Source organism: Sciurus vulgaris (assembly GCF_902686455.1).
Source record: "Sciurus vulgaris genome assembly, chromosome: 7".
Classification (NCBI taxonomy): domain Eukaryota; kingdom Metazoa; phylum Chordata; class Mammalia; order Rodentia; family Sciuridae; genus Sciurus; species Sciurus vulgaris.
In genome coordinates this window covers 55,300,832-55,327,560 of record NC_136467.1, presented here as the reverse complement: position 1 = coordinate 55,327,560, position 26,729 = coordinate 55,300,832, and the positions used below count along the sequence as shown (strand labels likewise).

The window sequence follows — 26,729 nt, the reverse complement described above, 5'->3', positions numbered from 1 at the left end:
CACTTGGCAAATTTTGATTAAGTTTTAAGTCAACAGTAGTGAAATACTAATGTGATTATTATTAAAATGGTAGTTGATCCCTTTCTGTAGGAAAATGTAACTTTCACGTTTTACCTAAATTTAATTGCATGATGAAATTTGAGACACAGAACCTCACTTTTGGTCTAAACCCACTGGGCAAAGCAGGATAGTAGGATCAGCCAGGCTTGTGGCCCAGTTCCAGCTCTACCACTTACTATATGACCTTGGGCAACAGACATCATCTCTTTGGGCCTCAATGTTGTCAATGTTGTAAAATGGGCATAACAATAACAATACTACTTACTTCACATGAATGGAATGAAGATTAAGACCTGCTTTAAGGGGTTATAGGTGTGTCCTAGTCATGGCTCCTTTCCTTACCCCACATACCTGGTATAAGGTCTAAATTATATCTCTGCCTTTATCTGCCCAAAATTCATGCTGAAGCCCTAACCCTAGAACCTCAGAATGTACTACACTTGGAAACAGAGCCTTTACAGAGGTAAGTTACAAATGAGGTAGGTCATTAGGATGGGCTGGTCCAACAGGACTGATGTCTTCACATAGTCTTCCTTCTGCCTGTGTCCAGATTTTTTCCTTTTATAAGATCAATCCTTACAGAAACCAACCCTGTTGACCCCTTAATCTCAAATTTCTTAACCACAGAATTATAAGAAAATAAATTATTGTTTAAGCTATTCAGTCTGTGGTACTTCTTGTAGCAGCCCTAGAAAACTAATACATCAGTCATGGCCAGAGGGGACTGGAGTCCTCAATGACAGGGTGCTTTATAAATCCTATTTTTTGTGTGTCATTGCATGGAAAAGGTTTGAGAAGCACCAAAATAGGCTGTAGACCTAACTGGCTTCACTCCTGGCCTGTAGTAAGGATTCCACCTGTAGCAGATAGTTCTCCAATTCATGAAAACCAAAGGTAAGCTTTAACGTAAATCTCCCTTAATTCCTCAGCATCATTTAACCTGTTGGTCACATCAACACAAGAATCAACAGTGGAAAATACATGGAGTAGAAGTAGAAATAAGTTTTGAGAAACAACAAGCAAGCACATGACTAATTTGTTTTCATGGTAAGTGCTTGGGTCTTTCCAATGCTAACCCTCTTAAAAGAAAATCAAAGATTCACTTCGCTTTTCAGTAGCCCTTAAACACATGCTCTTTCCTAAGAAATGCATGCCATATTTCTGTACTTGTCTAAAAATTATACACACTTAATATAAAATGAATTGTGAAAAATTATGCCAGTCATAAAAATTACTCAGGGACTTATGAAAAGCATTTTCATGTATATTTTCTTTAGGTGTGGAGAGTGGTGACTTGAACCACTGTCTCTGATTGCCTTGTGACTGTATTTGTGCTGGAAACTTCATGTGCAAAGGTGCAGGTCAAGATGGCCCAGTTGCTAGGATGACACTCAGCCTGGGGAGGCTCCATGCAAAGGTGCAGAGTTATATCAATTTGGACCTTGAGCTCAGGCACCAAGTGCCAGGGAGAAAATTCTGGGCATAACAAGATATTCTTGATGTCTCACAAGTTTCACTGTGACCTTCAAGTTTGTCTGCTTTACTGAAACTTTCCCACAAATAACTTCTTGATGATAAAACCTATATAATAAACGTGCTGAGCTAGCTCTGGGTCATTGTTCCTCCATCAGAGGACAGTGTCCTACCTGGTCCCAACTTTCTCTCTATATGCCTATCTTTTCTCAATCCCCCATAGCCTTTTCCTGGTTTCTGAATGAACACTGGTGCAGGTCATAGCAAAGGAAATCACTATATTTTAAAAAAGGATTTCATCCAAGAGGGCAGAATGAGTATCTGGGAAACAAAGGGAGGCCAGATTGACAAAGCTATCACTTTCTCATTTTCCTGACTTTTAGTCTAGTTATGACTGGGACTGAATCTTAAGCTAGAAACAGGCCTGTACTGTCGATCATAGGAGCCACTAGCTACATGTGGCTATCAAGCACTTAAAACCGAGAGCTCGATTTTAACTTTAATTAATTTTAATAGAAAATTTAAAACTGACACTTGTTTCAGTTATTGAAAAAATTGTACGCCCCAACTACTTGACGTGTGAACCTAGGATTTCCACTGTAAATCATATTAAATTTAAATGCAGATCAAGTACTATCCAGTCAACATTAGCATCCAAATCATGATGTGCAGGAAGTATAAAATATCAGATTTGAAGACTTGGTATGAAAAAGAGAATGCAAAATATCTAATACCTTTTTATATTAATTACACATTGAAATATTTGGCAAATACTGGATTAAGTAAACTTTTATTAAAATGAATTCCACCTATTTCTTTGTATACTTTTAATTGTGGCTACTAGAAAATTTAAAAATCACCCATGTGGCTCAGTTATATTTCTCTTAATATAGAAGTAGACTGTTATAAAGCTAGCTGAACTTGGCTAAACAGTCACACAGCTTCTTGAGAGGCTGAGGCAGGAATATCATTTGAGCCCAAGAGTTCAAGACTAGCCCAGGCAACTGTGAGACAAATGTTTCAAACAAAAAGGGTTGAGTATGTAGCACAGTGATGGAGTACATGCCTAGTATGTGCAAAGTCTTGGGTGATATCCTGAGCACTACAAAAAAATCTTAAAAAATAAATAAATTCTGGGCTTGGAGTGTAACTAAATGGTAGAGCTTATACTTAGCACTTTCAAGCATGGGTTCAATTCTCAACACCAATGACAAATAAATAAATGAATAATAAACAGCTACATAACCATATTTTCTGAATAATTATATAACTATCCAGAGTAAACAGACATTCATTTACTTTAATACTATGTATTTCCAGGAGAAAACATGGACTGGGAGGCTTTGATTGGTTAAAAACTTTAAAAACAAAACTAAACAGTTTGGGCGGGGTTGTGGCTCAGTGGTAGAGCACTTGCCTACTATGGATGAGGCACTGGGTTTGATCCCCAGCACCACATTAAAAAAAAAAAAAAAAAAAAATTAAACAGAAATCAAGAACCTGAAATAATAATTAAGGTATTTGTAAAAATTATACATTTTTTTCCAGTCAGGCCCAATCTAATATGATTTTGGTTGATACATATTATATCATTTTGGAACTTTTATTAATTACATATAACAAAATATAACTTTGACAAGCAACAAAAATATGTTCATTATCTCTCAGACCTCAAAGAATTCTCAATTACTTTAACCTCCAAAATTTTCTGGATTCAGGAGGAAATAAATAAGGAAACAACTGACGTGAAGTCTTATTAATTTTGGATCTTCTTCCACCATTATATTAACTTAGATACACTAAAACCCACCTTCTTTTCTCAAAAATCCCCTAACAGTTTATGTGAGAGAAAGCAGTTGAGGAATTCGATTAAATACACTGAACTTAAAAACCTAACCCAAACATAATATTATCTTTTGAAAAATTATTTAAAATAACATGACTATAGACAAAGCTGGCTTAGTTAGTCTCTGAGGAATCAAATTATTTTTAAGATTAGAAAAAGATATTTACTTTTAAAAAGTGATGTGTCCATTTTGTGGGACTTAACCTAGTCTGCAATAGATTTTAAGTTTGCATCTCCAGAAAGTTATTAAGACACAACACACAGATCAGTACTTTCATAGATAAATCTGAAATCAGTATATTTAACACAAATTACACTGAATAAAATTTTATGTTTCAGGATAACTAAAAAATCTTTAACTACATCATGAAAATTCAAATTTATATTTTATTTAACATTTTAATTAAAATTTTAATAGCTTGCTTTTTTAAAATCCATAAGTCCTTATTTTCTAAAAATTTGAATTCAGAATTTTAAAGAAAGTATACTTTGGGCTTTTTTGTGTGGGGGGGGATAGGGGGTACTGGGGACTGAACTCAGGGACACTTGGCCACAGAGCCAAATCCCCAGCCCTTTTTTGTATGTTATTTAGAGACAGGGTCTTAGCGCCTTGCTTTTGCTGAGGCTGGCATTACAGGCATGTGCCACTGTGCCAGCTACTTTTGGCTTTCTTGTTATGAATTTTGAGTTATGAATATAGGTTATATGGGCCTGAATATACTGTAAGCATGGTTAGCCCACTGTACTGCACAAAGATTAAATGTCAACTTTCTGTTACCCATGATGGTGGTTACATGCCTGTAGTCCCAGCAATTCAAGAGGCTGATGCAGGAGAACCGCAAGTTTGAGGTTAGTAGGATGCTGTCTCAAAATAAGGAAAAAAAGGGGAAAGGGATGTAGCTCAGTGGTAGAGAACTTACCTAGCCTGTGAGACGCCCTGGGTTCAATACCCAGCACAGAAAAAAATAAAAATTACTCCTAGGGGACCAAATTACTCTTAGGGGATCAGAAATTTTTATTAAAAGGACAAATTCTCTAAATGTTGTGATTTGTCATATTTCACCCTAACTTATCTTGGACTGGCAACTGTGTTGCCTAAGAGAAATAAAGGAGTAGAAGCAACTGCTCTACCCAATTCAGTCTATATTTGACTTTCTTTGTTCTAAAAAATAAAGAATACAGCTGGAAGGTCATAACCCATGGCTGGTGAACATTTAATACTTACTAAAAAAAGTCTAAATCAATGCCCCAAAGAAAAATTTACCCTATTCTTTAAAAGAAATTATAGACGAAAATGAAAACCACTTATCATTATTGAAATGCTAAACCCAAACTGGTACTATAGATGAGACATCACACACACACACACACACACACACACACAGCTGCCCAGACAGGGCACATTATAAACATCGTATGGCTATCACATCTCTGTAAGGACCTAAGTTGGCATCTTAGAGAGCCTGACTTCAAGCATTTACCATCCTGTTATAGCTGGAGCAGTCAAACATGTTCACAGGTCAGCTTTGTTCCTGAACAAGTGGAGTGGGCGGGGGCACGTGGTGAGTAGGTGGTGGTGATGCAGGCTCCTGAGTCAGGTGCAGGTGCTGAGCTGGATCTGAAGTACTTGCTGCTAAATGGAGCTCCTCTGTTTGCTCTTGATGGGCATGAAGATGTTCCAGGGTTTCCTTGGACAGTGTGATTACATGCACTGGCTCTGTCTGTGAAGGCTCCATCGGGCTTTCGATCATATTGAGGCTCTGAATGTGTTCCGTTTCAATGTGTTCCGTTTGTTCCTGCTGAGCTGAAAGAATTAAATTCTGCAGTTGCTCTGGCTGCTGTGTGAGCAGGGTGAGATTAGCAGCCTGGTCTGCAGTTATGTTCTGGGAACTCTCAGCAGTCATGATGCTGATTCCCTGACTAGGACCAGGCATGAAATTGATATTATGTACAGAATCAGTTACTAGAAGCTGAATCTCCTGCTCTCCGGAGGTAGAGAGTTGGTATGGCTGTAGCTGAAGAATATTCCTGACCTCTTCTGTATTACTACTACTACCAGAAACACTACTGGCATCCGATGCATGCTTCTCTTTACTGTGGATTTTCAAGTGAGCCTTCAAGTTGTCTAAGCGAGCAAACTGCAAGTTACACTCAGGGCAGGAGAAAGGTTTTTTGCCTGTGTGCAGAATGCAATGTCTCCTTTTGGCACTGGAGTCAGAGAAGGATTTGCCACATATGCCACAGGAGTATGGTTTTTCTCCTCTACAAGAAAATACACATTTTATTTTAAAACAGAAATACCTATTTATTACTTCCTCACTAGTTAGGAAAATTGCCCAGACTGTGAGTTGTATGTAAGTCATGGGTTCCCACAAGGATACAGGGCAAGTCACATTTCCTTGGACTTCAGTTTCTAATCAGAAAAAAGTTTTTAAAAGGGTTAAGAAAAAAATAAACAAGGGATGGGTATGGTGCTTGAGGTACAGTGGCAGATGGGATTGGGCAAGATAAAATAAAATTTTATGACGCCACTGTACAAATTTCAGATAAAGTACTTACAGGGCTTGTGGCTCAGTGGAAAAGTACTTGCCTAGCACATGTGAGGCACTAGGTTCAATCCTCAGCACCACATATAAATAAAATAAGAGGTCCACTGACAACTAAAAAATATTAAAAAAAAAATACTTACATACTACACATAGTTTGTTTTAGTTCTTAAAGCCATTTGTTGGACTCTAATGGCTAAATAGGTACATATGATTGATATCAATATGAAAAATGTGAGCAGCTAATTATTTAAGAAGCTGTTAGAAATAAATATATCCAAATCTAACCTTTTTGTGATTTTTGTGAGTAAAACATTTATTCAGAAAAAAATTAAATTTTAATGCTTATTCTTAATAGAAGATTTAAGGTTTGGACTAGCCCCCAATTCAAAATAAAATCAAATAAAAGAGATCAACAATGTAAATTTTTATGGATCAGCATCAGTATTGCTGATTTTGCCTAAATGACTTATTTCATTATTGAAAAGATAAAACAAGCAAATTTTAAAAATAAAGGAAGAAAGAAAGAAAAGATAAAACAAAATAATAAACTACCAGAGTAACAATTTGGGGAACAGGATTATAGAGATAACATGTCATCCCACAGAACGCCACACGACAGAAATATCTGCAGAACATTACCGATGAATTCTGATGTGGGTCTGGAGAGAACTCTTTGCTGTGAAAGATTTGCCACAGATTTCACAAGTAAATGGCTTTTCACCTAAAAAAAGGGAAAACATAGAAAAATACATATTAGGCATTTTAAAAAACTCTGAACCCCTTCATGGTTTCACAATATGAAAAAAACAAAAAGCAATCTCTCCATCAGCATGAAGGAAGTACAACAAAGCAGATGCTCTGCACCTCACACTGAATTGAGTGTCAAGAGCAAGCAGAGGTGCTTCGTTCCTTTAAAGACCCTAAAATCGAAAAAGAAGGTCATGTTTATATATAGGAAACAATGAAACTCACTATATTTACTCCTGTATTTTCCACCCTTAGTCTAAAAATGCCTCTACACTCCTACCTTACTGCTGGTTAGGTAGCCCATTTCTTTGGACTCCTATGCACTACAGTGATTTATATATTATTCACATGCATGTCAGCCTTCCAAATATACCCAGAATCTGACCACTTCCTCTGCTGCAACCTGTCTGTGCCACATCATCCCTCCTGGATCACTTCCTCAGCTGCTACCCTGGATGTGTGTTGCCACCAACCCTCCTGGATCACTGAAGCAGCCTCCCAAAGGGCCTCTTGTTTCTCTGCCGTTCACCGTCAGTGCAGCAGCCAGACTGATTTCTGGTACAGTGAGATCACTCCAAGCTGGGGCTGTAAATGCTCTAATGGCTCCCCATCCCAAGGAAATAGCCAAGAAAACTGTTGGCCTACAAAGGAATCACAGATCTGTACATCTCCACACATATCCCTTGCTCCAAATCTCCCTGAGCTCATTTCAGGATATGTCCCAGGGATTTCATTCACCTCACCTTCCTTCAGTCTCTGCTCATGTGCTGCTTTACCAGTGAAGTTTTATCACCATAAACCCCACCCCTCTCACCACCACCACCACCAAGCACTCCTTAATCCACTCCTCAATTTAGTTTTTCTACAATGTTACCACCATCTCATATACTGTACCCTGTACTTAATACCTATCTCCTTCCTTCTTATGGAAGGAAATCTCTGAATTTATCTACTAGTACCCCAGTGCCTAGAATCTGGCCTGGCTCAATATTTAGAAATCCCTGCTGAATGTATGAATTTTACATGGGTGAACTAGGCCCACATTAGACAATGTGACTGTTCAAACCCCACTCTGTTTCATTAATATCAACAAGTGTTTATTCAGTGTTAGTTTGCACTAACTCAATGACACACTGTGCCTCCTGGAAACAAAACTGCTTCTAATGGAGATGATATTTTTGTGTGTGTGTGAACAAAAAAAGGAAGCCAACAATATCCCACTTCAACTGAAGAAAAGCAAGGGTAAGTGCAATTTTAAGTGGAGAATGGTCTGTGAGCTTCCCTTTCAGGCTTGACATGTCTCCAAGTTGCATTTAGGCAGAGGACACCTGTAACTAAGTGAATAAATTTGCATCTTTGCATCATTAGTTTTTCCCCCCAATACTGGGAACTGAACCCAGGGGTGCTCTACCACTGAACTACTCTCCCAGTCCTTTTGATTTTTTATTCTGAGACAGGGTCATCCTAAGTTGCTGACACTGGTCTCGCACTTGTAATCCTGTCTCAGTCTCCTGAGTTGCTGGGATTATGGGGGTGCACCACTATATCAAATTGCACCATGACCAGGCCACTCTAAATCAGAGCTGGGGTCTACTCTAATCCTGTGTGGTTTTCCCCTTTTCTCAATGTTTATTCTTTTCAAAGACTGAATACCCGCTCTATTTGTGAATGTAAAGTTCTGTGTCAGAAACACATGTAACAGAAACACACCTAACAATGTTAATTTTACCCTTCAATTCCAGCTGGGTTTCTATCTCAGAAAGTTTGCTGGCAAACATTATTATTATTATTATTATCACAAAGTCAACAGGGCTATGAGATCTTTTATGCAGTTCAACATAGAGGGCAATACCAAAGTAAAATAACTGAAGTTATAGTTTGGGTTCCTCCATCTCCCACCCCTGTGTTCTGATCCAATGGCTGCCAAAGACAGAAGGGGTGAAGTAGGGTGCTTGATCATGGAGAAAGCTGCTGTGGTTGGCCCCCACAGATGGGAAAAGGAAAAGGTTTCGTTTCTTCACAATCTGAATGACATCCTCGTCCTCCAAAATATAGTCTTTATCCACTTTCTGTGGATTGTGTTTCACAGAGAGACCCCAGACTAGAGCATATTTAAATTCTTTTATAAGATCATCTTCATGTAGAACTCCTCCACAGTGGTCCTGGAGTAAAGGCAGCACCACTGGACATGTCTAATCTGGTAACTAGCCTTTGGGTTTGGTGCAAATTCTCACTAGTTTTATAGTCCCAGATCTTTTCTAACAGGTCACTGAAATTCCAGCAGTGATGGACAGAGAAGGGTACAGAGTGAGGCACTTTATAGATGATATCCAATGGAGATCTAATCAATTATATTTAATACATAAATACAGGGGATATAAACCCTGTTTCCTTCCACCACATCAATGAGGTCACCAGTTGTGGCACTGCTATGCAAAGTCACATCAGCATTATGAATTCTGTATTCAGCCAGAATGCTCTTCAGAGTTGCAGCATCCAGCTCACTCTGAGGGTGTGTAGCTGTGAGATTAATGCCTCCTTTATCTTTCTCCTTAAAGCCAATGTTGGGAGGTTTACTATTCGAGCAAATACCAAAGCCTTCCAATTCATTTTCAATTATCTTCTTATGTCCTAAGGGCTTCAGGACATCCAGAACAATCAGGATCAAACTGCATGTTCCGGCCACTGCAATAACCTGACAGCCTCTACCTTTCCCATCCATGGCACCTTCAAAGATACCTGGGAAATCCAGAAGCTCTATTTTGGCACCTTTGTTTCTGATGACACCAGGCACAGTAGTCAGAATAGTGAACTCATAGACTACCACTTCAGAACATACTCTAGCAAGGTTACTCAGTAGGGTTGACTTCCTCACAGATGGAAAACCCACAAAACCAATTTGAGCATCACCAGTCTTGGCCACAACAAAACCTTCTCCGTGCCCACCACCACACCGCCTTTGAGTAATGAGTTTCCTACAAAGCTTAGCAAGGCAAGTCTTAAGCAGCCCTAGGTGGTGTGCTGTTGCCTTCTTCTTTTGAGTCTGAGACATCTTGGCTTTGATGTCCGCAATCTTTGCTAAGAGATCACCTTTGCTCACTTCTGCTAAGGAGGCGAGTCTTGGGGGCGGTACAATGGCCTCCTCACAGTCACCCCTCACATACCAATCGGCGAACAATACACCACCATAAAAGTGCCACTGCAATGCAGCAAATATTATTTTTAAGGATGAGAAACCATTTGAAATAATGAGAATTCTTTCCAGAAACATCACTCTGCAGCTACAGCTCTTTGAGGGAGTACGCAGGGCAGTAATAAGAAAATTTTCCTAGCTAACGTGAATATGGATGTCATAATTTACTTTGTGTTGCTCTAACAGAACACCTGAGATTTGGGTGATTTATAAAAAATATATTTCTTACAGTCTGGAGGATGGAAAGTTTAAGGTCAAGGGACTTGCATCTAGTGAAGGCCTTCTAACTGTGTTATCTCATAACAGAAAGTAGAAAAGTGGATGGGAAAGGTGGTGCATGCCTGTAACCCCAGCAACTTGGGAGGCTGAGGAAGAAGGATCAAGGTCAAGGTCAGCCTCAGCAACTCAGTAAGACCCTATCAAAAAATTACAAGTAAAAAAGGGCTGGGGATGTAGCTCAGTAGTGGAGGTAGTATGATCCTGGATTTAATCACTAGTACTGCAAAAAAAAAGAAAAAAGAAAAAGTGGTAGAGCAAGAGAGCACTTGAGAGAAGGAAGGGCTAAAAACATGCTTTTTATCAGATATCTGCTCCTGTGACAATGGCATTAATTCACAAGGTCCCACTTCTAAAAATGATTGGATCAGCATTAAGTTTATAACACGTGAACTCTGGGGAATGTGGGGACACATTCTGTAACGGTCAATTTGAATCGTCAACTTGATTGGATATTAGTCTTAGTTTCAGAGAAATGCTTCTGCCAGGAGAAGTTAAGATTTCCCCTCTGGCCACTTTGGGCACCTCATGCCTCTCAGTCAACAGGCTAAAAGGGAGTTACAGTGCAGCAGTGATGAGTGATCCAGATTAACAAGGGGGACACTGGACTGTTACTCCCCAATGGAGAGAAGGAAGCATACTCCTGGAGTGCAGGAGATCCCTTAGGGCATCTCTTGGTATTACCCTGTCATGTTATTAAGGTCAATGGGAAACTACAATAACTCAATCCAGGCAAGATGACAAATGTCTCAGACCCTTCAGGAATGAAGGTGTGGATCACAACTCCAAGTAAAAGAGCCAAGACCTCCTGAGGTGCTTGCTGGAGGTAGAGGGAATACAGAAAGGATACTAGAAGAAGGCAGTCATAAATACCAACTACAGCCACGTGACCTACTTACAGAAAAGAGGACTGTAATTGACATTGATATTTCTTCCCTATTCCATTAAGAATACATTTGTGTACACTTCCACAGGTACTAAGAGGAAATGTTTATTACTCTCCTATTATTCATCATGTAATGTAATATTGACTGATTTAATATCAGTAATGTTTTTGTTTTTTTCTTCTATTCTGGGAAAAGAACTAGTACATTTTCATTGTACAAAGGGTAGTTATGTTAGGTGGAATTATGACCTTGTTATTGTTTATTTGGAGATTAAGTATGATGTAAAGAGTCATATTTGGATATCAAGTTAAGGGGTGGACCTATAATGGTCAATTTGAATTGCCAACCTGACTGGATTAAGAGATGTTGAAGATTAAGAGGCTTCTGGGTGTGTCAAAGAATGACTGGCAGGTGAACTGGAGACCTTCCCTAAATGTGGGCAGTACCATCCAACAGAATGGTTGCTTGGATGAAATGAAAGTTTGAAGAATAAGGAAGTAGTAGTAGATGCAAGCTTGATTTTTCTTGAACAGGTAAAATTGGCAAAAGATATCAGACTCTCGCTTCTTCACTGTTCCAAAGTGGACTCTGCCAGTGATTTCTCCAGGGAGTTTCCAGAAGCCTTTGGTCTACTAGGGTAGCACCGTTGATCCCACTTATTCTGAGGCTTCAGCCTCTTGGACTGCACAGCTACTGGTTCTTCCAGCTTTCCAGCTGCAGATGGCCACTGCGGACTATCTAGCTTCTGGTCATGTAAGTCAATCTAATAAATCCCCTTTTTATAATCACACTTCCTGTTGATTCTGTTCCTCTAGAGAACCCTGACTAATACACATTCAATCCACAGTTATGATTAAAGTCTTCTGACTCCCTGATTTCCCTGTATACATCTCTGCCTCCTTTGACAAGTGACCAATTCCTTTTTAAGTTTATCAATTTCTGAAACGATAGACCATCAACAAAGTTCAGAGCTGAGAAACAGAAAACAAACAAACAAACCCAAAGGGAATGATCACTATCTAGAAAAGGGATGTGCGGTTTATTTGAGAAGATAAGCAAGGCAAGGCTGTATTTGATTGAATGGTGAAATGAGCAGTATCAACAATATTGAGTGCAGACAAGATAGTGGAAGTGGGTAGAGGTAGGATCAGGTCAGACTGGAGAGAAGCCTGACTACGGCACTGGTATAAACGGTATGAACAAAATGCTTGTGTTGGAAATGGTCATATGGTATAAAGAAGGATGAGAATTCACGTTGAGGAGTGACAGAGCTAAAAGATGAGGCCATGTACAAGAAGCCATAAATTCTAGGCAGAGGATCCTTGGAACCTCTGGAGGTTTTTAGCAGAATGATGATATGTCAAAAGTACAATAAATTAAGTCTGGGAATGCTGGATGGTGGGCTGGAAGCAAACCTTCTTGTTAAGTTCTACATATAAGGTGCTGAGGCCTGGACTGGGAGGTGATAGGAGGTAAATGGAGAGGGCCAAAAGAATGAGATGATAGGGCCTAAGTTTAGGCAGTGGGACCAGAAGGAAGTTTGTTACAGGAGAATTAGACAACACTGATTAAAATTAAGGGCAGAGACCTAAGTATGACTAAAGGATCCCCCAGGAAACTGATGGAGCTCGGGGTATCCTTCCAGAGCCTCCTCTTAGCTGACCATCTACCATCCCTGCACCCACCTGGGTGACTTATAAGCCCAGGCCTGGGCTCCAGACAGACCTTTTTTTCTACTTGATGTTTGTTGAGTATCAGTGGATTTGCCCTTGCCATCAATATAAACCTGGAATGACTTTTCTTGGTTAATGGCAACACCACCCAATCCCTGTCCCAGCCAGGCAGAATAATCACAGTGACATCCCCCAGTTCTTTTTGCTTCCATGTTAACTAGTAATTCTGTTCTATACATTTTCACTCCTAAGAATCCTGCTTCCCATTGTGGACCACAGTCTTATTTTTTTCTTTAAAAAATTACTCAGGTTCACTGTAAAATACTCAAATAATAATCAGAAGTAAAAAATGCATAAAGTGCTCCACATTCTCTTCAAAAACCAATCTACACCATCGTAAACATCTTAACATACAAATCTGTTGATGCATATGCACATGGAATATAAAGTTCACACTGTGCAATCACCCAGTATAAAGCTATTCTTTCAAGTAAAGCCACATCAGCATTTTAAAAGGCTGTGGTTCTCTGGATCTATTATCCAAAACTTATTTGCTTAATTCCTTTTGTTTTTAGTACTAGAGACTGAACTCAGGGGCACTCAATCACTGAGTCACAATCCTAGCCCTTTTTAGTATTCTATTCAGAGGTAGGGTCTCAGTGAGTTGCTTAGGACCTCGAAAAACTGATGAAGCTGGTTTTGAACTTGTGATCCTCCTGCCTCAGCCTCCCAAGACGCTGGGATTACAGCCAAGTGCCACTGTGCCCAGCTTACTCAATTCTTTACTGATGGACATTTAGGTTGTTTTTACGTTTGGAATGTTATAATTCATCTTGCTTGTAACCAATATCCTTATACAAACATCTTTTCACAATTGGATAGTTTACCTTTGATAAATATTGCCAGTTTCTTTCTAGAAAGTCTCCAAATTTTAGGGGCTGGGACTGTGCCTCAGTGGTGGAGCACTTGCCTACCATGTGTGAGGCACTGGGTTTGATCCTCAGCACCATATATAAATAAATGAACAAAATAAAGGTCTATCAACATCTAAAAAAAGGTCTCCAAATTTTATTTTCACCAACAGTACTACAGATGTCCATTACCTCACGTACTTGCTAATCTAATGGACAAAAACCATGTACATTCCTCTTTCTTGATGATTAAAAGTGTTAACATGGTTTTAGAGTTGTTTACTTGCCATTTCTACATTGTCTTTCCTGAAGGACTTCTCCTGCCCAGTTTCTTATCAGGGTACTCTCTCTTATTTGGTATATTAACACTTTACCATATACGCAGGTACTAAAAGTCTCCTGAATACCTCTCTTCATTCCACTCTTTCTTGACCTGAAGGGTCTGCTAACCACCTCATCCCTAGACCCTTCCCTCTCTGACCACCCTCCTGGGGCTGCCTGAGTTCTTTTTAAGACAAATAAAAATGTCTCTCTTCCCTGCTTAAAAGCTACCGCACACTTGCCATTATGATGGTCTGTTCCACTGTCTGGCAGTCCCATCCCACCTGTGCATGGCAGAACTCCCTGATACTACCCTTGGATGTTGGGCTCTCATATCCTTAAGTTTTGCATTTCCTGCCCCTATCTGCAGGTGCCTCTTCCTGTTCCCAGAACGTGTTCTGGCTTCCTTATCTAGGTTTCTCCTCTGGATGCTTTCCCAGACCTTTTGAAGAATGTGACCCATCCCCGACTCTGTGCTCAGACATGTACTGTGCTGTCCTGATATTATTATTATTCTTATTTTTCCTTGGAGGTGGGGTATACTGGGGAGTGAACACAGAGGCACTCTACCACTGAAATACATCCCCAGCCCCTTTAATTTTCTTGAGACATGGTCTCACTAAGCTGCCTAGGCTGGTGTCAAACTTGTGATCCTTCTTCTTCAGCCTCCCCAGCAGCTTGCATTACAGATGTGTGCCACTACACCCAGCTCTCCTGAGATTCTTAACTGAGAGCATGTAGACACTGTAAAAGCCTGCTGTGTTGATAAGCCCCAGATCTCAGGAAGACAGGAACAAGCAACATTAAGGGACCATCTCAACACATAACTGAGGAGTTGAGGAAGTTTCAAAACCAATCCAAGAAAATGAGACTCTGAATGAAACTGTGACTTAAATGAACTTTATTATGGATGACTAGGAAGGACCATCCACGAGTAAGTGGGAGCCTGCAGTGTAGAACCAGGGTTTACCTAACATCGTCCAGGAGACAAGGATGCTTGAGGGGTAGGACTGCACTGTGGGGTTGGAGGTGACTCACCAGGCTTCTCCATGGCCTGGGATAATTCCCTTGACTTTCCTCCAGCTCACCAAAGAATTTCTTGATCACTAATATGGTTTTTATGTACCGTGATGTCAGAAGGTACTGAGGGCAACAGGAAGGTGTAGTCCCTTTGTTCATACATTTGTGCCTACCAGTCTTATGAGTATGCTTGGTTTTAATTGGTCCAGGTTAAGACTGACCAGCTTCAGGTACAGAGACAAGATCCAAGCACAAGAGCCTAAGCCAGGCATCCTCTCCCTTTGCCTGTCCCATCAGTACTGCCCGTCTGCCAGACACCCTGCATCCCTTTGAAACAGGTTCATCTCCCTCACTAAGGATACCCTCTTAGGGAACAGAATATGTCTGATTTGCCTCTGATTTGTCTAGTGCATAGTGCAGAATGCCTAACCCGGAGAGAGTCTGCCTTGAAGATCTAAGAGATGAATGCCAGTCTAGGTTTTCCAAGTGAGCATGGCTCTGCTGACATGATCTGTATTGCTCCCCCTGGCTCAGCTCAGGTAACAGGCTGACCAGTGCCTTTTGACACCACCTCAAGCAGCATCTCTGTGCTGGGGACTGATGGTTCATAGTTCTAGCCACTAGAGGGTCCCAAATTTTTCAGTCACTTAGTTTCTAGGTCACACCAAACACTTCACATAGCAAACCACCACCACTCTCCCGACTCATCCAGTCTTTTGCTTCTCCTCAAAGTAGACAGGCTGTGAAGGACTCACTGGGATTATAGGCGAAGGCCTTCTCTTCCTTTCATTCGTACTTCTGTCTACTCACAGTGGCTCAATCCTCCTCTTCCTCAGGAGATAAAACTTCTCTGACACTCAACAGGACTGGGGTCACCTCAGCCGTGCTCCATCTGGTTTCTCTGGGGAGTCCATGGCAACCTTACACACTATCTACAGGCATATGTGTTAAGTATGCACATTCATAACTCTGCTGGCATCTCTTCCCTGAACGCCATACTCAATATATTTGACTGCCTGTTCCACACATGTGACCAGATGTCAAACCTCTGACCTGACATGACAAAACTCTAACTTCAATACTTTGTTTCTCCCAGTCTTCCCCAGATTTTGTTCCTTCCAGTTGCTTTTGCTTCCTTTTTATCTCATTCTCAAATCTAATCACAAATAAAACATGTTGACTATTCCTTGAAGTTGCTATTTCCTCTACTACCACACTGTGCCAAGCTCCTGATCATTCCAACAGCCTTATAATCAGTCTCCACCTCCAGCCTAATCTTACCTCACCCCATATGGTAGATGCAGTTTTTCTATTAACCCATTAAGTTGCAGTTTTCAATGGCTCAGTGGCCAAGTGCCCCTGGGTTCAATCCCTGGTACAAAACCAAAACAAAACAAAAAAAATTTGCTGCAGGTTTTTGCTAGGTACACTACAAGAATAAGAAAGTTTCCTTCTCTTGTATTTGCTGAGTTTTAAAATCATATACCTATATGAAGAAATAATGAAGTCAGTCCTACCCTGACAGACATTAATGTATCACAGTTACAATAAAGAGTGAAATGATAGCACCAGGATAGATAACTAAAACAATGGCAGATTAATAGTCTAAAATTAGATGCAAATATATGTAAGAGATTGGATGATTTAGTCTAGTCTCCTTTTCCTCCTTTTTTATATTTTCCTTTTGTGCTATCAAATGTCCATCTTTAGTGGGGCTAGGGACGTAGCTCAGTATAGAACACTTGCCAATTCTGAGAATATTTCAATGGAACTGACATAAGTGCCTTAAAAATGGTTGGAAAACAATACACGGCTTATGTATTATATGTATTAGCATTAGCTAATATCAATACTATTATAATTATTTTATTATAATTATATTTCACAATATAGAATTATAAAGTCATCTTACTCAGAATAAAATTCCAAGTCTTTTATGTCTCTGAGAGTTTAAGCCTGTGAGCACAGAGAATCATGGAGAGGCATTTCTGAGGCTCTACCCCAGGGCAACTCAATCAGAATCTCTGGGGTTAGAACCAGCCTTTTTCATTTTTTCAAAGCTTTTCAGGTCACTGAAGTGTGTAGCTGAACTGAGAACCCCTGTACCAATGCTCAGCTATACCACTTTCTCCTATTCCCAGACTCCCTACGCAACTAAAGTTGAGTAGGGAGTCTGGGCCACCCCTGCCTCTTGGCATTTCTACATCATATCAGAAATGCTTCTGTCTGAGGCTTTATAGCTGTCCCCATCCCCACCTAGGATATTCTTGCCTGGATATTCACAATGACTGGCTTGCTCTCCACTACATTCTGATCTCCATCCACTCTGCCTCCTATCAGTGAGAACTTCCCAGAACAATTCCTACATAAAAGAGCAATTCCACACTGCTTCTTACCCTGCATTTACTTCTTCATGGCACTCACCATTACATACATGTTACACATTCTCTTGTTCTGTCTCTGAATTTTAGCCCCTCACCAGCAGGGACTGTTCCTCTCATTCACTGAGGTATCCTTAGGGCCTAAACAGTGCCTGGTACCCAGTAACTACTCAGTAAATATGTGCTGAATAGATAAATTTTGCAGAACCCACTAATGATGTCTGTAAAAAGACTGTAGAGGCACCATTTTCCTAAAACTCATACCCCATGAGATAATTTATTGACTTTAAGAAAAACTGATAAAGGTTGACTATACTCAGAAATGCTTGGGGCCATGGGTATTTTGAATTTTGGATTTTTTTTTCAGATTTTGGAATATTTGCATATATAATAATGACATATTATGGGGATGGGACCCAAATCTAAACACAAAATTCATTTATGTTTCATATTAACCTCATACACATAGTCTGAAGGTAATCTGCACAGTATTTCTAATGCCTCTACATTCTGACTGTGATCTATCACAGTTGGGTGAGGAATTTTCCACTTGTAGTATCAAGTCCATATTAAAAAAGTTTTGGATTTTGGAGCATTTTGGATTCTGAATTAGAGATATTCAACCTGCATTTAAAAAGTAAAGTCCAAAACACCATAAACCTATTCAATATATAATTTCAATGGACAATTTAACAAGAATCATTATGTTATCAACCCACAATGACAAGTTTTTCTTGGAAAATCTAACAGTCTTATTTTTATTAGGTGTTCCCTACCAAAAGGTACAAGAGGATCACAGTTTAATCTTAAATGCAAAAAATCTACCCTGACTTAATCAATTTACCTCCTCTTCAATCCCATAGCTGGTTTTTGTGGAGGTGGTAATGCTTAGTGCTAGTTCCAGAGGTAAAAGTGATGAATTCTCAGTGTTTGTTACCTTTGCATCTATTTTATTTTGTTTCCTTTTCTAAACAAATTATCTTACATCTTCGATGCTGAAGTAAATTAAGAGTGAAGCACAGAAATAGACTTGTATTATTCTGTGGAACTAAATGAAGTTTCATAGTGCCCATCAAGTGATCTCCATTTTCTAACTATAAAGAGATATGTCCCTCACAGAACAGTGCTGACAATATTCTGCCTTGGGTTTTCAAATGTTCTACTTACAAAGCTCACACCCAATGGACACAGACATTCCCAAACACAGGCTGAGGAGGGAACTTGGTACTCTATTCCTCAATCTGCTGAAAACATCAAATGTACTAAAGAGGAGGAATGAGAAGGCGTCTTACCTGTGTGCGTTCGTAGATGTTTCTTTAGCTGAGACACATCCATGAATTTGCGATGACAGTGGGTGCATTCCGGTAATGAGTGGCCTTGTCGCAACAATAAAAAAAGTGTCAGTGCATATATGCTCTCCCTGCATTTCTTCAGTGATTTGTGTTAAAGCACTTCCCTGAAAAATAATCACTTTAAATATGGTACTTTAACAACAAAAAATATTTTTTATTAATTTCGTAACAGTTAATATTTCCCTGTGTACCTCAACTCACTGTTTCCCTGAGAGAGCTGGGACCCTCCGAGTCCTCCTAAGCGTAATCTTTTTCCCTCAAAGCACTAGAGTGACTGGTCAGTTGATCTTGCATGATGCTCTTACCCCCTCCTTCATTTCTTATCAGCTGGCAGGAAAGAGAAAAGGACAATGGCTAGACCAGGTGGGAGAAAGCCTGGACTAACTGCCATAGGTGGTATTTCTCTAGGCATCACTAACAACCTATCAATTGAAGCCCTCTTGGGCAAGTGGCACTTTTGAAAGATACCAATTCTGTAAGGTTTCTGTATGTGGCATCAAAAGTATGGTACAAAATTAAATTTAAATTACATGTGGTGTGCAATAACACAATGACTTCTAATTTAGATAGCCTTTTTAAGACTTTTCCCATAAATACCCATTTACCTCTTATAATACGAACCTAATGTTTCAGATCATTTATCTTTGCATTTTTTCCCTCCACTAATCCAAATTTTCCTCTCACTTTATATGTCACTGTACCTGTATGAACTCGGTAATGACTCTTTAGTTGTCTTTTCTGGCTGAAATACTTTCCACACTGATCACAGGTGAAAGACTTCTGTCCTGCCAAATAAAAGATAAAACACTTAAACCATGCAAGAAACTAGAGAGCTAGAATGCTCACTTGGTAATAAGGTAACTAACACAGTGAGGTCAGGTTCCCATTTTCTACAAATGATACAAATGAATTACAAATGATACAAATGGTTTCCTAAACACCCAAAGGCCTTCAGAGTTTACTGCAGAAACTTAAAATGTGCAAAGGTGTATAAAGGCAATAAAGAGTAGTAGAGATTCATGTAAAATTGGAGATTTCAAGTTTTCCTCAGACATTCAAAGTAAGCTAATTCTAAATTCTGGTGGATAAATGTTTGCACACTGAAATCTCAGAAGCCAGTTTATATCTCTAGTTGAAGGTTCAGTGCTCTGTAACTCTGAAATGCACTATGTGACACCATATGGGACATGACATCAGTCTGAGAAAACACCATTTAGATCCCAATAATGTCCACCCCAAGGAATGGGAATCTGGTGGTAGGTGGCCCTCTGGAGTAAGCCCAGCTACCTGAGTGCAGGCTCATGTGCTCCAGCAGTGAGTGCTTGGTGGTCAGAGCCTTGTTGCACACGGTGCAGGTATACGGCCGCTCGCCTGTGTGCATCCTGGTGTGGACCTGCAAGGAGTGCTTCTGGGCAAAGCCTTTTCCACACTCATTACATTTGAAGGGTCGCTCCCCTGGAATAAGAGCCCCAAGAGCATGGTGTAAGCAAGAATGTGCACATCTTTCTGTTCCCTCCCAACAATAAAGAAATTTCTCTTAAAGGCATATATCCAAAGACCAATGAACAGGAGACACAATGTCAGCTACAAAAGTTTGGAAGCTGAAAGAGATGAATCAGAAGCAATCAGTGAAAAGCAACAAGATACAACCTAATTTTTAAGACAGAGCCTTCAAAAGGTTCCAGAACTGCCATCTCTAAACCTAGGAGTGAGGAAGGGTGAAGAACAGTCAATTTCAAAGATAGTTGGATACCAAACCCAGTCTCCCATTCCACACAGGACACTTGCCCTCTCCCAACAGAAGATGGAGATTATTTTTTGAAGAGGGTAAAAGAAAATGTTTCTGGATTAGGGGTTGCCAGGCACAGGTGAGAGGAGGTCAAAGTGTACATTTGGGATAAAGAGACACTACTCAGACAATAGCAGTGAGGCCTAGTGCTTCCAGATAGGAGAGTAAAAGCCTATTTCCTAGAAAGTGACTGGCTTGAGGTAAGGGAGTTACATACAGATGCCCAACCCAGGCATCTGCAAGGAAGTAGGGCCCAGTCACAACCTTTCCAGTAAGGCCACTGTTTTACAGGCTCTTTCCATTACCAGCACGGTTGCTTTCATTGTAACCTACTCCAACATATGATGGAAGTGTGATTTACATTTGATCAAGTAGGAATTCAAGGAAAGACGTTAGTAGTAAAGACAGAAAAGAAGAAAAAAAAAAAAAAAAAAAAAAGAAAGCAATGTGCAGAAAACAAAGACTGCCCAGAGTGAAGAAAAAGTAAAAAACTAGAAGTATATATTATCATTAATGTTCTCATGGAAGATAATTACATTATGAAGAAAGAATTCTAATTTTAAAAAATTTGAAAATGTGAGGTTCTAGCAGTGAAAAAATTAGAAGAGTAGAATTAGAAAAACGTCTAAGAGCTTAAAGATAAAGTAGAACTCTCCCAGAAGGCACAGCACACAGTGATGGAAAATACGAGCAAAAAGATGAGAATGTTAGAAGATAGGTCCGGGAAGTTCAACATCCAAACAACATATCTGGAAAGAAAGAACAGAGAAAACAGAGGGGAGGAAATCATCTATGAAATGATTAAAGAAAGTTTTCTGAACTGAGTTTCCGAATTATATGGATCTACCTGGTATCTAACAAAATAGAAGAAAATGGACCCACATTAAAGTGATTGATTGCAAAGTTCCAGAATACTGAGGGCAAAGGGGAAGATTCTACATGCTGTTTATTCCTTAAAAAGTTTTACAGAATGACTTAACTCTTTAAATTACACAATATGTATCTTTGAATAAAAAAAGAAAATGCAACCTAGGACAACAGAGAACCTGTTTCAAACATATAGAATATTATGGTTCAAAAATTTTCAAGCATCTACTTTATTCAAAGTATCAGGATGTGGGGTTTTCACCTCATATGTATGTAAACTTTCTGGGAAGCTTTTCAAACATCAAGGTTCTAGACAAACAGGAAGTTCTGGGGGATGGGGGCCAGGCATAAGTAATTTTAAAAGTTCTCAGGCAATTCTAATGTGCCCATTATAAATCATAGCATCAGATTCTGCTGGGTCACATGACAGCAAGCTGCTAAATGACAGAAGACTTAGTACTAGCCCCTATATTTAAATTTATAACTAAATTGAGGGATTTTTAAGTAACAACTATAACCTGTCCCAAAGCAGAATGAGTTAAGCACCTGAGAGAGGGCTTAAAAGAGAAAGAGATTTCTGGCTAGCACTACACTGTTCAGTACAGTGGCTATTCAAATTTTCATTAACTAAAAATTAAGTTCAGTTTCTCAGTCACATTAGCCATAATTTGAGGGTTCAAAATACATCCGAGGCCAGCGGCCACTATATTGGATAGTGCAGATAGAGAACATGCCATCATCACAAGAGTCTAATGAACAGCACTGGGCCAGAGGGTCCAAAAAGGAGAAAGCATCTACAGCTAGAGGGCTCAATTATAAATTTACCAACACAGAACTGAGCAAAAGAATGTTTTAGTCAAGATGAAGACTGTTCAAGAATCACAAGGGCTGGGGAGATAGCTCAGTTGGTAGAATGCCTGCTGCCTGCCTCACAAGCACAAGGCCCTGGGTTCAATTCTCAGCACCACAAAAAAAAAAAAAAAAAAAAAGAATCACAAAGCACAGTGAGTGGAGCCAAAGTTTGATAACTAAATGAGGCTAAAGCCTTGAACTGACTATTACAATTAAGAAGGGTTCTGGAATTAGACTAACAGGGTTCATATACCAGCTCTCTTAAAAAATTGGTGACTCTGGGCAAGTTATTCAAGCTTTCTGGGTTTCAGTCTTTTCATCTGTAGAACAAGGATATTATCATCTACGCTGCAGGACTATGAGAATTAAATGTAGAAACTTGTACAAAGGCTGTATTAAAATGCCTGTCACATGTAAGACACACAGTAAATAAAAGCTATTATTATCATTTATATTCCAAATTCCAAAATGTATTGCAATAAGCTGCAAAAGTTTAATTACCTGTGTGGCTCCGCTGATGGATTGCTAAAAAGTGATTGTACTTAAAGACTTTGCCACAGTCTTTACAACGGGCCTCAGGACCACTGGGGCGCTTTCTCCTTCCATACATCCTCTTGGCTGAAGCCTGGTCATCTTCATCCCCAACAAGTTTATAATCTTTAAGTTTGACAGACCTCCGAATCCTCCGCTTGCTGCATCTACTCTGGTTGTCCTGCCCATCCTGGATCTTGGGATCACAGTTTTCATCTTTTTCGGTGGGCATCTCCTCCACTCTACCCGGCTCACAAGCAGGGTCAGATCCTTCCTTTTCTTTTACTGCAATCTGTTCATGCAGTACACCATTGTCTCCTTCTTTAACCACAAAATTTTGTCTGTTCTGAACCGAATTGTTCACTCTTAGCTGGATTTCTTCCTCTGCAGCCTGTTCTGATTTTCCCTCCTGCAAACTATTGACTTTTCTTGGTCTTCCCCGTTTCCGCTTTGGAGGATCATTTTTCTTATTAGAAATAACAACGACTGGAGCACCAGCTCTGTTCAAAGTCCTTGGCTTTGGGGAGCTATGATTATTCTGGAAGTCTGTGTAAGCCTTTATCAGGTCGTAGACTTTTAAGAACTGAGCAGTAGCCAGGATTTGTTCTGTACTTTTCTCGCTAGCATGGAGATAACCTGTGTAGATAAATTCGAGCAGGATGCCAAAGGTGTCTGCAACCATGCCTTCCAGCATATAAATGGACTGGCCAATTTCCCCTTCTTCTGCAAACATCATTGAGAAATATTCGCTACTAGCAGCAAGTAAGGCTTTGTGGGCCCGGAAATGCACATTCTCCACGATTAAAGTAATGTCACAGAGAAAGCCTTTCTTCCGCTGATCCTCAAAACTGGCCAGGACAGTGTCACTGTGAGTGTCTGAGTGAACAACAAGCTGTTCAGAAGGCTCTGGTGATGCTTCTGCCATTTTCTTTAGAAGTCAAGAAGGCTTAAATTTAAAATAAGAAGACAATGTTTAATAAGAAGGAAGCATTGTCTAACAATTGTTCATATGAACCTGCTTTTAACCTCACATTGTTAAATGAATTTTACTTTTTTTTGCAGTTAAATGTATAATCCTTATTTATCATTATCTCATTAACTGATTTCATTTTATCATATTCAGTTACTGATGCTCAATACATAGCATAAAATCATCAGAAAAGTATATAAAAACAGATACAAATCCTACAACTAAGAAAATACCGCACCAAAATCATCAGATGGGAAGATATAGATATATATCCCATATTTCAGATAAGAGGAAGGGGATAAGAGGGAGAGGAATCCCTGGTAATGGGAAGTAATGGGAGTGCAATTGATCAAATTATGTTATATGCACGAACCAATTTGCCACAACAAAATACCATGTTAATCAAAATGTGAAAAACAATCAGTCCAGAATAGAAAAATCCACAAAAATATATTAGGGTCTGCCAGGAATCCACAGAAATATATTAGTGTCTGAGGGTTAGGGTGGATAAATGGGAGTACTACTGGATACAGAGGGTTTTGGGTGGTGTACTGAGGTTTGTACAACGCTGAATATATGAAGTATCACTGATGTGAATAAAAGGGCAAATTTTATGGTATATTAATTATCTCAAGAAAGCTTCTATTTAAAAAAAAAAAAAATCAAGTTACCACTACCACTTTTTAAAGTCTACTTAAAAACAGCCCTGGGTTCTCATTTCTGTTGCACTTGACCTAGCTAGGCGAATTTCCAACATCCTTGTAACCTTTCACAGTCCGTTTTCTCCTCTGGAAATGATAAAATGATGAAATAAGATGCGTAAAATCCTTCCCCGCACTAACTTTTATGGCTGCCCAAATATCAGAGTGAGAACAACACCTGCCTCGATCTTGCACATTAGCTATTTTTCATCCGTGAAATATGAAAAAAGCGAAGAAACTGTTACGTGTACAAAACGAATCTGGGAGAAGATAAAATGTAAAAACAACGTAAAGTCACATGGGTCTCGCACGGAACCGCGGCATAGAAGGGCCCAGCAGGAGCCATACGGCGCTCGGCACGGAGACCCCAGCTCCATTCCCCTCGTCCAGCCCAGCCCTCCAGTGCAGGGAGCGGCGGCACGCTGCAGCCGTCACCTCCAGGCCCAAACCCGCGGGCCCGCCAGGACGACGACCGAGGGAAGGGTCGCTGCGGCTGCGGGTTCCCCAGCCCACAGACAGCGGGTACCCTGCGGACCTACCTCTTAGGCGCGCCCAGCGCGGTCCTGTTAGCGGCCTGGCCACCCTGACCTCTATCCGCCAGGCCGCAGCTGGGATTCCTGAGCCGCGGATCCAGCCTCTGCGCCGCCGCAGCCAACCCGGAAGCGCGACGCGCGAACGCCGGACCACGTGGTCCAGGACACGCCCCCGCGTTGGGCCCGGCGGGCGGCACCGCCGCTGGAGCCGGTCAGTGTTGTAACTGTGCTTTGTGGAGCATTGATCCGTTAGCTCTTCACTGATGATAAAATCAGTTTTGTCTCTTCCAGACGCTGAATCTGGCTTTAAGGTCTCGAATACGTGGTAAACCACCGAAATCGCCTCTTTTCATTCCTGTTGTCATCATCGTCTAACACTAATATCATAATAACTATTATTTACCTGCTAGGTGTTTTTTCACATCTGCCTTCTTTTCCTCCCCAGAACGCTTTAGTCCAAGGGAGCCAAGGTGGCACTCTAGTCCAACAGACGTGGGTTCCGAGAGACCTGGGCCTGTTACTAATCCTCACCCTCTTGTTTCCTTAAAATGGAGATGGTAATACTAGTGCCAACTTGGTCGGATTGGCGTGATGTAAACAAGATTAAGTCTGTAGTGGGCGTAGTAAATGTCTGGTTTAATTCATGGTTGCTGGACTAAAATTGTCATTATTTAAATAATAATTAAATAATCATCTTTTTAAATCATCTCTGTTAAGTAGTGAAGGATATGGAAAATAGGTCCCAGGACATTTCCCCCTAGATACAGCTGTTCCCGCACACGCTTTGTCCATAGTAAATTGAAACTTTTGTCATTTAAAGACCCAGGCGTTAGCCAGAGGAAAGGCAGGACAGAAAAATGGGGGAACGCAAAAGAACTCACATCCCACTGGCCCTTGACTCCCCACCCTAATGGATCAGCTGATCCCAATACAATAAATCCTAGGAGCTTCCCTACCTACCCTCCTGTCCCACCCTAATGGATCAGCTGACCCTAATAAACCCCAGGAACTACCTCTTTGCCCCACCCTAAATGAGGCTTATGAAACTCAGACCCTTTTCTTGGCCCACTTGTCGGTGTTTGATTAACTCCTCCACTGAATAAAGAACTTGCTGATCCCATGTTGATTTCCTGCCTCCGTTCTTTTATTTTAAAAAAAAAATGTATTTTTCACATGTTGGTGGACCTTAATTTAATTAATTTATGTGTGGTGCTGAGAATCAAACCCAGTGCCTCACACATGCTAGGCAAACACTTTGCCACTGAACCACAACCTTCTTTGTGCTTACACCTTTGGTTCCCTAACCAGGAACTCACTTAAAGCTCCTTTGTGCTTACAAGTAGAGTGTTAAAACTTTCTAAATAGTCTTGGTTGCAGTGTTGTTCCCTCTAAACAGGAGGATGGGAGGTCTCTCCAAATACAAATCAGGTGCAGAACTCAAGTCACACCCCTGTTTGGATTCCACTGTGGCTCCCTCATTCCCTCTGGATAAAGCTTAAGCTCTTGATACAAGCCCAGCTCAAATCCATTTCCTTCCTTCCAATTACTTATTTTAGCATTTCTCTTGATTCATGCTTTACTATACCTAATTGCTTATTTATTTTCCCCTCCACTTCCAAATCTCCAACATGCCATCTCCAGCCTCCATGATTTTGAAGCTGGAGATGTAATTACCAGTCTCTTAAATGTTACTAGTTTTTCTTAAAACTAGCTTAAGTCACACATACAACCTGCTCTGAGGTTTCCCTGTCATCCTAAATTGTCTCTAGGTCTCCCAGCTTTGTAGGGGTCCAAGTG

The 26,729-nt window shown here is 40.2% G+C and overlaps 1 protein-coding gene and 1 pseudogene across 4 annotated transcripts; both read right to left on the bottom strand.

Annotated features, from left to right (window-relative positions):
• Positions 1 to 19: 19 nt before the first annotated feature.
• On the bottom strand, positions 20 to 25,055 carry ZBTB24 (zinc finger and BTB domain containing 24). 3 transcript variants are annotated; one of them, XM_079149124.1, is made up of 8 exons: positions 24,939 to 25,055; positions 22,699 to 23,674; positions 19,977 to 20,144; positions 19,391 to 19,474; positions 18,630 to 18,713; positions 6,568 to 6,649; positions 5,344 to 5,641; positions 4,992 to 5,183 (listed from the first exon to the last, which is right to left on the bottom strand). In XM_079149124.1, exons 2-8 carry the CDS (start codon positions 23,651 to 23,653, stop codon positions 5,127 to 5,129), a joined length of 1,728 nt encoding a protein of 575 aa, XP_079005250.1. In that variant the 5' UTR covers positions 23,654 to 23,674; positions 24,939 to 25,055; the 3' UTR covers positions 4,992 to 5,126. The 3 variants fall into 3 exon arrangements, with proteins under 3 accessions (XP_079005248.1, XP_079005249.1, XP_079005250.1); XM_079149122.1 differs by having other exon boundaries at positions 20 to 5,641; XM_079149123.1 differs by lacking the exon at positions 19,977 to 20,144 and having other exon boundaries at positions 20 to 5,641.
• Positions 7,872 to 12,734, bottom strand: LOC306666861 (developmentally-regulated GTP-binding protein 1-like; annotated as a pseudogene). Its single transcript has one exon. The product of its transcript is annotated as a developmentally-regulated GTP-binding protein 1-like (transcript).
• Positions 25,056 to 26,729: the final 1,674 nt, after the last annotated feature.